The sequence below is a fragment of the Mus caroli genome, chromosome 15, assembly GCF_900094665.2.
Source record: "Mus caroli chromosome 15, CAROLI_EIJ_v1.1, whole genome shotgun sequence".
In the NCBI taxonomy this organism is placed as follows: domain Eukaryota; kingdom Metazoa; phylum Chordata; class Mammalia; order Rodentia; family Muridae; genus Mus; species Mus caroli.
The window spans coordinates 91,878,863-91,892,190 of NC_034584.1; the positions used below are offsets into that span (position 1 = coordinate 91,878,863).

A 13,328-nucleotide genomic window follows, 5' to 3' on the forward strand; every position below is an offset into this window, starting at 1 on the left:
CTCCCCTCTCCTCCCTCCCCCTCTCCTCCCCTCCCCTCCCCTCGCATTATACAGTCTTTGGCCCCTTTCTAGCTTTCTGGTCCCTACAGGCCTTCCAAGTCAACTACACAAATCTACAACTTTGACTCTAAGACTTGAGAACATTCATTGTTTATCGGTTACCATAGTACAATGCTTCTCCGTTTCATTCCGTTCCCCCCCCCCTACAGATTTCATTTTTTTTTAAAAAGATGAATACAATTGCACTGTGTGCAGGTACTACACTTTCAGTATCCACTCTTCGGGTGAGGGGCAGCTAGGCTGATAGGATTTTCTGGTTATTATGAACAGAGTCTCTGGTTCAGGATACAGAGCCCTTTGGGTAGATACCAGAAGTGTTACAGCTGCATCATATGCTAGCTCTATTTTCGGTGTCTTCGAAACCTCTGCAGCAATTTCCTTAGAGGCAGCACCAGTCTCCGGTCCCACAGCGAACAGGGGGTCCACTTTCTCTACAGCCTCACCAGCATTTGAAGATAGGGGCTGATCTCATTCTTTGTTTTGATTCTTTAAACACTTTTTACTCTTATTTATTTCTTGTGCACGTGTGTGTTTACAAGAACCTACCCACCACAGTGTCTCTAAGGAAGGCAGAGGCCAGAGTCTCTAGGGAAGGCAGAGGCCAGGGTCTCTAAGGAAGGCAGAAGACAGCTTGTGGAGTTTGTTGTCTCCTCCCATCAGTCTGACTTCCAGTAAAAAGAGTTTATCTCAAGCTCATTTACTCCATGAGCCGTCTGATCTCCCCAGGATGTAATTATTTCCGGTCATTTCCTTTCCCTGTTGCTTGTGGAGTCAGGGTCTCACTATATAGCCCTGGCTGTCCTGGAACTCACTAGGTAAACCAGGCTGGCTTAGAACTCACTGCCACCACACTCCACTGTCACTTGTTTTCTTGATGACAGCCATTCTGACTGGCGTGAAGTGGAATCTCAAAGTAGTTCTAGTTTGCATTTGCCTAACGAATTGGCAAATGACATTGAACATTTTAGAAAATATGTTTATGTATATGTAGCAGCAATTAATGAAAAGAAGGCCCTGGATTCAAAAGATGGGTGCACGGGAGGCTTTGGAGGGAAGGAAGGGAAGTAGGAAAGGATGTAATTATTAGAACTTTCCTTTGAGAACTCTCTGTCCAATTCTACAGCCTACTTTTTAACTGAGCTGCTTTCTTGATGTTTAGTTTTTTTTTAAGTTCTTCATATGTTCCAGACATTAACCCTTTGTTCGTTGTATAACTAAGAAAGATTTTCTTACACTTTATAGATTACCTCTTACTTGACTGATAGTTTTTTCTTTTTTTCTTTTTCTTTTCAAGGCAGGGTTTCTCTATGTAGCCCTGGCTGTCCTGGAACTCACTCTGTAGACCAGGCTGGCCTCGAATCTGCCTCCCTCTGCCTCCCAAGTGCTGGAATTAAAGTCAAGACACCACTGCCTGGCTACAGACTCCGTTCAATCACACAAGGTCCCATTTGTTGGTTGTTGTCTGACATTCTACTCAGAAAAGCTGTGTCTTGATGTATAGCCTCACTTTCCCCCTAATAGCCAGCTTTAGAGTTTCATGTCTCATGTTGGGGTTCTTGATACATTTGGGGTTTGTTTTTGTATATCCACAAGTAGACACCCAGTTTCCCCAGAACCATCAGCCTAGGAGGCTGCCTTCCTGCAATGTACAATTTGACTATTTACCTTCATTTCTTGTTCTACTGCTGTGTAAAATATCCCAACAAGTTCAATAAAAGAAAAGGAGTTTATTGCAGTTTACAGTTGAAGAGCAAACTGTCCATTCTGGCAGAGAAGATAAAGTGGCAGGAGCTTGAAGCAGCTGAGCATGTATCTACACACAGGAAACAGTGGATGACTGACCTTACTCTGCTAGCTTGCTGGGTTTTATACAGAACCAGGAATGGTCCTGCCTACTTGTAGTGTGGATTTCCCAACCTCAGTTCACTTAATCAACATAATTCTTCATGGGCCTGATCAGAGGTTAAATAATCCCTCAGAAGTATGCTGGAGGCTTGCTTCCCAGGTACCTGTAGATCCTGTGTAGTTGGTGACATGCACTACCAAGGCATCTGTCAAAGCTCAGATGGCTGAAGTTACACAGAATTCTACCAGGGCCCTCTAATCAATTCCAGTAATCTACATGCCTGCTTTGTTTCCAATACCAAGTCTAATATGGCAGATTAAAAGATTGGAAAGTCACTTATTCCTTAATGTATGTGCAAAAAGTTCCCCCAGGGGATGGTATGTAAAAGAATTATACAGACAAGATAGAGTTAAATACTCATAGACTCTTGCGGAACACAGAGGAACTATTCAGGAAAGCCTCATGCCTCCTTAAGGAAAATTCATGGGAAAAACAATTCTGGAAATAAAGTCAGAAATGAGCCTTAGACATCAGGAAGAACTTCTAGGTCAGTCTAGTGGCAAGGCTATTACAAATGTTCCTTTCTAGAGCTTCTCCAGAATTGAAAAGCGAGGTGCTGAGAAAAGCAGCCTTCTCCCCACTGAGGAAACTTCTCCAGACACCCTCCTCTGGGCAGATCCTGCCTAAGCCAGGCTGCCTCTCCCAAGAGCCCGCCCCATGGCCCCCTTCATTTCCTTGTTGCGGAAGCTGTAGATGACGGGGTTGCACATGGGCATGATGATGGTATAGAGGAGGGAGAAAGACTTATCTTTGTCAGGCCCATGTGTACTGCGGGGATTCATGTAAGAAAACATGGCTGAGGTGTACAAAAAGATGACCACAGTCAGGTGGGAGGCACAAGTAGAAAAGGTCTTCCTATGGCTTGAGGAGGAGGCCCTGCGGAGAATGGAGGCCAGGATGCGGGCATAGGAGGTGATGATGAGCACCATGGGACTGAGCAACACCACAATGGCATCCACAAAGATCAACTTCATGGTGAACTTGAGGTCCCCGCAGGAGAGAGCGATCACTATGGGAGCCTCACAGAAGAAGTTCTCTATGTGGTTGTCTTTGCAGAAGGGATTCCTGAATGATATATACTCAAGAAAGATACCATTGACCATCCCAAAGATCCAGGAAGAACACACCAGCCTGACACACACCTTCTGGCTCATGATCTGGGTATAGTTCAGTGGGTGGCAGATGGCAACATAACGATCATAGGCCATGAAAGCCAAGAGGATGCACTCGGCCACACCCACTAGAAAGACCAAGTACATCTGGGTCATGCAAGAGACAAAGGAGACAGTGTGGTTCTTGGTCACCAGATGGACCAACATCTGCGGGATGGTGGTGGTGATGAAGCAGACGTCCAGGAAAGACAGGTGTCCAAGGAAGAAGTACATGGGGCTGTTGAGCCTGGGGTCAGTCCATGTGATGAAGATGATGAGGCCATTCATGGCCATGGCGAGGCTGTAGAGAGCCAGGAAGAGGGTGAAGAGCAATGCCCGTGTGGAAGGGGAGCTCTGCTCAAAGCCCACGAGGATGAAGTCAGTCACTGTGCTGCCGTTCTTTGGGTCTGCTGTCTGGGACCTGTTTGAGAATGGGGAACAGGGAAAGCACAAAGGACACAGCTGTATGGGAACTAAGATGGTCGCCTGGACCAGACACCCAGCAAGAGGCTTTCCCTGGTGTGATGGCTATTCTTGGTTGTTAACTTGACTACATCTGGAATGAACTACAATCCAGAAATGGAGGGCACACCTGTGATCCAGATCTTGAGGCTGGAAGACACAGGCTTCTGACTGGGATCTCGACATGGGATGACACATGCTTTTGATCCAGATCTTGAGACATAGTGGCCATGAAAAATTTAGGCCCAGGCAAGTTAGTACATGCCTTTAATCCCAGGAGACTGAGGCAAGTGGATGTTGATACACATCTTTAATCTAGATCATACGTTCTACTGGAGGCCTACATAAGGACGTTGGTAGAAGAAAGACTCACTCTTATTTTCCTGCTTGCACTTACTTGCCAGCGCAAATGTTAGAACCTATTTTTTTTTTCAGGATTCCAGTTTATACAAAAGACAAGCTCAAACACCTAGCCTCGAGGGACTAGGGACCTACTAGATTCTTGGACTTCCCATTCACAGCTGCCCATTGTTGGGTTAGTTGGGTTGCACACTCATTCCAATAAATTCCCATAATATATAGAGAGATATTCCATAAGTTCTGTGACTCTAGAGAACCCTGACACCCAGTGATAGGGAAAGTTTTGGAATTTATCAATCTCTGGTAAATCTGTGTAGTAATGGCATAGAAATGACAAATGCCAGGGTCACCACAGGCTCTGTGCATAAATTCTAATTTTGGAAGCTGAGAAACTAATTGCCTTGACTGTGGACTGATCGGATGCCCTGTGGAGTGTGTGTGTTCCATCTCCTCTGATTTCTCACTCCATGAACTACTAGATTGTTTCTCCATGAGATTTCTTGGTTGATCAAGGCATTAGCCGGGCCCACTGGTATCATCTTCATGTGGGAAAGTTCTAGCATCTAGGACTACCCTGGTGGTCTGGAAAGGGGAGAGAAGGCAGAAGACATAGTTTAATATGGACCCACAGTCCTTCAGTCGGCTGACATGTCGAGCGAGACTAAGATAATGAATGGGCAACATACATCATCAGTGAGCCATAATCCACAATCCACAATTCTTGGACTTGGCCAAGAAGAAGTTGGAATTTAACCCTAGGAGTCACTAGACCCCACTAAAGGACAATGCTTGCCTGTAGTTCACTGAGCAGAAATAAGGCTAGCCAGTATCTCGTGCCTTGTTAGGTACCTTAGCTGCTGGCCAGTCAGGCACCCATGTCCATATGTGGGATTTTGTGAGGCAAACCACGCCCACCTCATCCCGTGGTTCTACAAACCACGCCTACCTCATCCTGTGGCTTTGCTGCTCAGGCCGTGTCACTGAATCGCTGTCCCTAGAAACAGAGATGGCATGTTGTTTGAGGAAGAGCTGCTCCAGGGAGGATGGTCTGAGCTGGTGGGCCACTCTGGAAGACAGTGGTACCTGGTGAGCTCTGCAGTCCCTTGGCATCTCTGCTACCACAGACGCATGTCTTCTTACGCACATTACCACACTGCGTGTGCACGGCACCTTCTAGTGTAGGTGAGAGCTGTCAGCCTCATGATGCCCTTTGCTAAGACACACTCTTATCTCCTCACTTGCCTTTCGGGTTGTATATTTTGAACTTCTTGCCCTTTTAAAGTTTTTTGTGTCCATGCCTGACTTAAAAATCCCATGCTCCGGGGCTGGAGAGATAGTGCAGCGGTTAAGAGCACTGACTGCTCTTAAAATCCTGAGTTCAAATCCCAGCAACCACATGGTGGCTCACAGCCTTCCGTAATGAGATCTGATGCCCTCTTCTGGTGTGTCTGAAGTCAGCTACAGTGTACTTAGATATAATAAATAAATAAATCTTTTAAAAAATAATCCCATGCTCTGGCTGGGTGCTGGTGGTGGTGCATGCCTTTGATCCCAGCACTTGAGAGATAAAGGCAAGTGGGTTTCTGTGAGTTCAAGGCCAGCCTGGTCTACAGAGTGAGTTCCAGGACAGCCCGGACTACACAGAGAAACCCTGTCTCAAAACAAATCCCCGGCTCTTCTGTTACTTTAGGAAATACAATAAAAAGAAAACTGTAATTTTGTTACAAACTCCAAACAAACAAAAATATCCTCACTCTCAAAAAATGTTACTTCTGACAAAGAATGTCCTAACAATGAAACGCAGAGGGGTTGGAGAGATGCCTTGGAGGTTGGGAGCACTTCCTGCTCTTCAGAGAACCTGAGTTTCTTTTCCAGCACCCACATCATGTATTGCAATCATCTGCAACTTCAGCTCCCGTAGGTCTGACGCCTGTGGTCTCTGTGCTCACTTGCTCTCATAATAGTAAAGTAGGGGCTGGAGAGATGGCTCAGTGGTTAAGATCACTGGCTACTCTTCCAGAGGACCGGGGTTCAATGCCCAGTACTTACATGGCAGCTCAGAACTGTCTATAACTCCAGCTCCAGGGGAGCTGACACCTTCAGTCAGACAGACATGCAGTCACAACACCAATGCACATAAAATAAAAATAAACAAATCATTTAGAAATAAATACATTTTAAAAATAAAAAATAAAATTATTCTTAAATTTAAAAAATAATTTTATTTCATTTTAATGTGTATACATGTGTTTCTATATACTGCTTTTATGCATGGTCTTTGCAAAGGCCAGAGAGGGGGTCAGATCTCCTGGAACTGGAATTACAGAAGATTGTGAGCCACCATATGGTTGGTGGGAATTGAACCTGGACCTTCTGGAAGAGCAGTCAGTGCTCTTCAGCACTGAGCCATCTCTCTGGGCATAAAATAAATCTTAAAATAAATAAAACTAAGTGGTAAAGATTAAAAATAATTAAAACTTAAAATGGTAACTAAAATAAATTAAATATTAAGTAAATAACATAAAATAAATTTAAAATGAAATAAATAAAAATTAAAACTAAATGGTAGAAATTGTTACACCTTCTGCAACCAACGTTAAGCTCTGCCATGAATTTTGAAAGTCTTAGATACTGGGAATGGTGATATGAATATGCTAATCTAAATGACCTTTCTGTATGCACTGACACACACACACTTGTGGGAATTTCTTTGTCAAACCAGGAGAGTATCGTAACTGTCCTCTGCAGACTACAAAGAGAAGAGCATCATGAGTTATACTGATTCCTGATTCAAAGGCTGGACGATCTGAGATCTCTGAAATGAGCAGCAGTTTTCAAAACAGTTCACACGCATCATGCCCTTGGAGGCTGTGTTTGTTGCGGCCCCTTCATGAGGTGATTTAATCCCCTTGATGACTTGCTGATAAGTTGTATTGGACAACGAGGCTGCCCGTGGCTTGGCGGGAGAAAAGAACAGTGTGAATTTCCCGTGCACCTCGTGCTGTCACAGCTGTTTATATCATTTCAGAACCACCTGCAAGTGATATAGGGACTTCCAAAGTGCCCAACATCAAAGAAGAGCGGTAACTTGTCCTGTGGGGTCACCCATGGCAGAAGAAGGGGACGAAGCTGGTCAACCACAGACATAACAGGTGGATGGATAAAATGAAGGTTGCGGAATAAGAGGGTAGACGCTGTTCAGTGCGGAAAGCGGAGGGAGAAGACAGACACCGCTCTTACATGGCTGCTGTTTCCATCCTCATGAAGGGGAATCACCTGGCTTCCTTTACATCATCACAGAGGACAGCAAGTGGCTACCTGAGTGGCCTTTTCTTTTTTAAAGAGAAATGTATTACTTCTTTTCTCCCGGGAGGGCTTTGCTGTCAGGTGCTGCCTGTGGCTGGAGAATGAGTCTACCTTAAGTGCACACAGAAGTCCATGTAGGTTTGCCATTGTTAGTGTTAATAGGCTAATGTATTGATCACTCTATTTGTTGACTCTTTTCCTCATTTTCTTCAGTTTATTCAATACCAGATGAAAGAGCAGTAAGTATTCACTGGACCCCCCAGAGTTCCAAGTAGTTATTTAACACTAATGGTAGCCCACATAAAGATGTCCCATGGAGAATGATAGAGTTGGGGCTGTAATGAAAAGCAGCTCTAAGCTAATCATGATATGTGGTAGATACTGAAGAGGAAGGCATTCTGAAGTCTTCCATAGTTTGAACGATGAAAGCACACAGTGGGTGAGCTAAGGGGAGGTCTCCATCTGTGACTACAAAGAACACAGTGTAACACCTGAGGGAAAAGTCTGGTGCCTGAGTGAAGCTTAGATTCTTGCCGTACCTGAAGCCGAGGAGAGACAGGAAGATCTCTGAGCTTACTGGAGCCCTGGCTGAACCAATTAGCTCACAGTCAGTGAGAGACTCTGTCTCAAAAGGTAAGACAGAGAGCAAGCGGAGAACGCACCAGACACAGGTCTCTGGTTTCCATATGTATGCACACACCTATGTATGCATGAACATACATAGTACCGCATACACACAGACAAAGGAATATCACATATCATATCATATCATATCAAAAATAAGTAAAGGACTTGGAAAGAAACAGTTCACTATAAGAGAGGTATATAGTCAACAGGCAAACGAAGAAATGAAATTCAACACTGCTAATGACCAGGGAAGTGAACCACTACTCCAGTGATGTATGACTTCCTTCAGCTATCATGGTTTTGTAAAAGGAGGCAAAAGAGGGCGGGAGTGATGGATGGCAGCATCAGGAGTATGAGCTGCTTTGGCAATGGACTGGTTTGGTTCCCAGCACTCAAGCACCTATAACCCAACTCCAGGAGATTTGACATCTTCCTCTGATCTCTGGGCACTGCACTCATGGGCACTACCTCTTCCATGTACACTCATAGTTAAATATACTAGTAACTAAGTATAAAAATACAATCTGGACTAGAAAGATGGCTAAGCAGTTAGTTAATGGGCACTGCTCTTCAAGAGGACACATTTGGTTCTCTGCAGCCCTGGCTGGCAGCTCACAGTTGCCTATAACTCCAGCTCCAGGGGATCTGATGGCCTCTTCTGGGTTCCAAGGCTCTATGTTCACATGCATGAGCACACGTGTACACATGCAAACACAACTAAAAATGAAAACAAACTTTTTACAAATAAATAATAAATAAAAATTTAAGCATAGATATGGAAGACTTGTGTTGGCAAGGACACAGAGAGAAAAGAACCCTTTCTATAAACTGCTGGTGGGACTCTGAGTTCAGCTGTTATATTAGACATTATGGGGGTTCCAAAACACACTCAAGATGTACTTATCATTTGGTGCGGTATGCTCAAAGGAAATTAAACTAGCACGTTGAAGACACGTCTTTACTGCAGTGTTCAGTGTCGTGTTGCTTACAACTGTAAAGATGTAGATTTAATGCTCATGCCCATCCACAAATACCACATATTTTAAAAATGTGATATTTAATAACAAAATATAATCCGATTTTTAAAAAATTAGGGAATCCTTTCTTTTGGATAACACGAATTAAACTTAAAGAGTAACAATATATGTAAAATCAATAGAGAAATTATTTCATGAATACCATATGATATCACTAGTCTATGGAACCCCACATCAAAGACAAGGAGTGCAGGGAGGTGGCTGTCAGAGGCAGGGTAAAGGCAGAGACCGATCTAAGGACATACAACCTGAGTTAGCCATGAGAAAGAAATCGGTGAAATCTGTTGTACACCATGGTGACTGTGCTTAATCATCACGTGTTATACACTTGAAAATTGTTGAGTCAATAGTTGTTTTTTTTTTTTAACACTTCTTGCCTCAAACAGACAGATAATTTATGAGGTGGTTAATATGTTAACTGAATATATTGACAATATTTTTTACAACATTTGCATATATAAAAACATCAATGATTCACTGAGAATATAACTCAGTAGGAGGGAACTTGCCTGCTAGGGGCAAAGCCCTGGTTTCAATGCTTCTTTAAGCTCAAGAAGTTCAGCAAACAAATAAGTGAAGGAACCCACCCGCCTGCCTGAAGCTCTCAGTTCAGTAGCTCCACCTGTCCTGCCGTTCATTGTGTAGCCCAGGCAGCTCTAGAACTTGGAAAGTTCCACCCGCCTCTGCCTCCCACCACACCTGGCTGAGAAATGGCCCGTTTCCCGCCACACATAGATGCAACATTTATTTGTAAATGAAAAATGTTATTTTTGAGTCACATTACTGCCTCCAGCTAAGCGCCTTACAAGGTAGTTATTTCCCTTGAAAGTTTAATCTTTCCCCCTACAGAATCATCTAAAATTGATCTAATAAGTCAATATTTACATTTAAAAATAAAACACATTAATGTTCGGGTATTAAAATCCAACATGTCCCACTTTTAGCTCTGTCTGCAGTAGAGGCAGACAGAGGCACTTTGGTTTGGGTTAGGCATGCCTGGAGTTCAACTCTAAGCATAAGTTGACAGGCAGTAAGGATTAACCCAAATCATGGTTTTTATTCAGTTTCTTTTTTCGTCTTCCTATGGCTTCACTTCATGTTTCCAAGGATGGCTTCAAGGTTGTCTACCCTGTCACTCACTTCCTGCTTCTGTATTCTGTAACACCTAACTTAAAAAAAAAAAACCCTCCATATAAAGTATGTATCCTTTCCTCTTATTTGACTCCTGTAGACGTTGCAAACAGAAGCCCCTACTCTACCCCTCGAAAATCTCCAGCAAAATGTAGAAGGCGCTTTCTTTATCACAGACTCTGAAAGACTCCACAAGATACCTCCTAGCCTCCCTTTCCACAGGGAAGGAGAAGAAGTAGAAAAGGTCAGATAAGTAGAAAATACCAAGATGCTCAAACATAAGACAGGGGCTTAGGAAAAGCACAAATTAAAGAAAAAGAAAGTAATCAGAGAGAGCGGGGGGGAAGCAGTTCTCATCAAACTGTAGAAGGAAAGGCAAGGAAAACCAAGGAATTCAATTGACCAAAATATAATAAGCTTCGAGAAGTATGGGAATGAACAGGGTAGGACAGAAAAGGACCAGAGGAGGGATTCCAGGAGCCTCCACAGAGGAGGAGAAGTTAGCAAGACAAGCTCAACTTGGAGGGAGGGTCAGGGGGGCTGGCACAAGGCTGTGCATGCTTGACTGCATATTGAACCAGCTCTGGGGAGCCCAGGCTCTAGCAAGAAACATTGAGCTGGGCTTACTCCCTTCCCAGCTTCCAAAATAAGACTCAGCAAGAGAGGGGAGCTCTCCCTGTCATGTCTAAGTGTTGTCTGTCCCAACCAGGAGGGCAGGTGAGTAGACTGATGCCATGATGAAATTACAGAAAGAAGACACAGGGGAAGAAGTGGCCAGTTAAAGATCCAGGACAGCATAGACTCTGGGAGACTCTAGAGAGGGAGAAAGTGAGCAAGGGAAAGGCTAACAGAGTCAAAGCTGTGACTCCTCTCTCTTGATGACTGCTACAGATCCCTGTGTGGTGTGAATGCAGATAGGTCTCTGAGAGACCCGGAGTATGCTTGGCTCTGGTGACAAGGACAGAGACAAGGTCAGCTTCCTAGCAGAAGAGAGTTCATTCACTGACCTTGACCGTGGGGTTTGGGACAGGCTGATGAGGTCATTGTGCTGGTCTTGGATGCAGAAGAGCGATCCAGAGGTTCAGGGTGAGGGTGCAGGGTGTTTGCTGCAGATGAGCTGTGCATTTATAGGGCTGTGGGCCTGGGCTCCTCTCCTCCCTGCTTTCCCTCCTATCTCTCAGGTGTGCTTGCCTGAGCACGTGAACCCTTCTCCCTTCCTCAGGCAGATGGGAGCTTCCAGTTGGTTACTATGGCAGCCAGCAGTATTAAGGCCAAGTATTTGTTCTTGGGGCCCTGAGCATTCCAAGTGTGTCCCTGGGGGGTGTGTGGTGGTTTTACTTGGTCCATTTCAAGACTCCCCTGTGAGACCATGCTCATGGCAAGTGGCTTAGAGAACCCAACACACTCCCAGGTTTTCTTGAGAAATTTGTGTTCTAGTATAGATAGCAAATATGATGGTTGTATCTTCAGATTCAGGTTAAGAAGTTGTGTGTGTGTGTGTGTGTGTGTGTGTGTGTGTGTTACATCCATACAGTGTTACTTGTGTGTATGTTTTCAGGGCTCACCATTTGTCACCTGACAACCAATTGGTGTGCTCCCTCCTGGGGAGAGCCACCTCTCCAGCTCCTAGCTTTCCTCCGTTGCCTGTGGTTTTTTGTATAGGCTTGAGTTCTCATGGGTTTTCCACGTCCACCTTGCCACAACCACCTTGGCATGTCCATTGGTGCCGTCTTTGTTCAGCTCACAGTCTTGCTGGTGGGACCTTATAGGTGTAGCTTCTGATGTTGCTAGAAGACACAGTCTCACAGAAGAGTCACTGGTCTTCTGGATCTTACAATCTTTCTTTTTTTTTTTTTTTTTAAAGATTTATTTATTTATTCTATGTAAGTACACTGGAGCTGTCTCCAGACACCCCAGAAGAGGGAGTCAGATCTCAATACGGATGGTTGTGAGCCACCACGTGGTTGCTGGGATTTGAACTTAGGACCTTCGGAAGAGCAGTCAGTGCCCTTAACCGCTGAGCCATCTCTCCAGCCCTGGCTCTTAAAAATCTTTCTGCATCCATTTGCAAGGTTTCCTGAGCATGGGAGTGTTTTGTAGATGTATCCATTGGGTCTGGGCTCCGGTGTATTGATTGGTTGTGGCTTTCGGTAGTGGTCTCTTTGTGTCTTGATGAGAGGTGAAAAGCTACTTTTAACTGTGGCTAAGGACAAATCTATAGATTGATGTTAGGAATTGTAGTGGTTTGGTAACTTGGTAGTTGCAGATTTTCCTGCAGTAGCCATGGCTTTGCTAGCACTGAGTAGTTGGCCAGGTTTCCAAGTCCCAGCCAGGCCTGGTCTTTTTCTTATTGAATGCATAGACAGCAGTTGGTGCCACCAAGGTATGCATGCCACTACAGTACCCCCAGGGTTATGGTGGCTTGCTGGTTGTTGATGTGGTTCATAGATGTCGTAGCTGTTAGGGCTGCTGATTGTTTCCTTCCTCTGGAAGTTTGCATAGAACCTTCTGGTACCATGAAGCCTAGTCCTCTAGGAGGAGACATTCAGGTCAGTTCCAATACTATTGGGGTGTACTAACTGGTTTTGTGTGTCAACTTGACACAAGCTGGAGTTATCACAGAGAAAGGAGCCTCCCTTGAGGAAATGCCTCCATGGGATCCAGCTGTAAGACATTTTCTCATCTAGCGATCGAGGAGGGAGGACACATTGTGGGTGGTGCCATCCCTGAGCTGATAGTCCTGGGTTCTATAAGAAAGCAATCTGAGCAAGCCAGGGGAAGCAAGCCAGTAAGCAGCACCCCTCCATGGCCTCTGCGTCAGTTCCTGCCCTGTGTGAGTTCCTGTCCTGGCTTGGCTTCCTTTGGTGATGCACAGCAATGTGGAAGTGTAAGCTGAATAAACCCTTTCCTTCCCAACTTGCTTCTTGGTCATGATGTCTTGTGTGGGAATACAAACCCTGACTAAAATAAGGGAGCTCTGGGCCCTTTGCCTGAAGTGTGTGGTGTCTTCGGCAATAGAGACTAACCCTCCACTTTGGGAGACAACCAAGAGCAATACCAATAGGCTGTATGTTCTTGGGAGTCTCTTAGACATTTTTGGCTGACAACTTAAAATCTCACATCTAATATTAGGGTTTTTGTTAGATGGTGTTTGGCTCTTGGAGAGTGTTTCAGTCATCCAAATTCAAATTTCTTCTCCTCTCCTTCTCCTTCTCCTTCTCCTTCTCCTTCTCCTTCTCCTTCTCCTTCTCCTTCTCCTTCTCCTTCTCCTTCTCCTTCTCCTTCTCC

At 44.6% G+C, this 13,328-nt stretch overlaps 1 protein-coding gene across 1 annotated transcript; it reads right to left on the minus strand.

Annotated features, from left to right (window-relative positions):
- Window positions 1–1,771: 1,771 nt before the first annotated feature.
- Window positions 1,772–11,232, minus strand: LOC110309987 (olfactory receptor 10AD1-like). The gene is made up of 3 exons (XM_021182706.1): window positions 11,048–11,232; window positions 4,886–5,005; window positions 1,772–3,538 (listed from the first exon to the last, which is right to left on the minus strand). Exons 2-3 carry the CDS (start codon window positions 4,888–4,890, stop codon window positions 2,590–2,592), a joined length of 954 nt encoding a protein of 317 aa, XP_021038365.1. The 5' UTR covers window positions 4,891–5,005; window positions 11,048–11,232; the 3' UTR covers window positions 1,772–2,589.
- Between the last annotated feature and the right edge of the window lie 2,096 nt (window positions 11,233–13,328).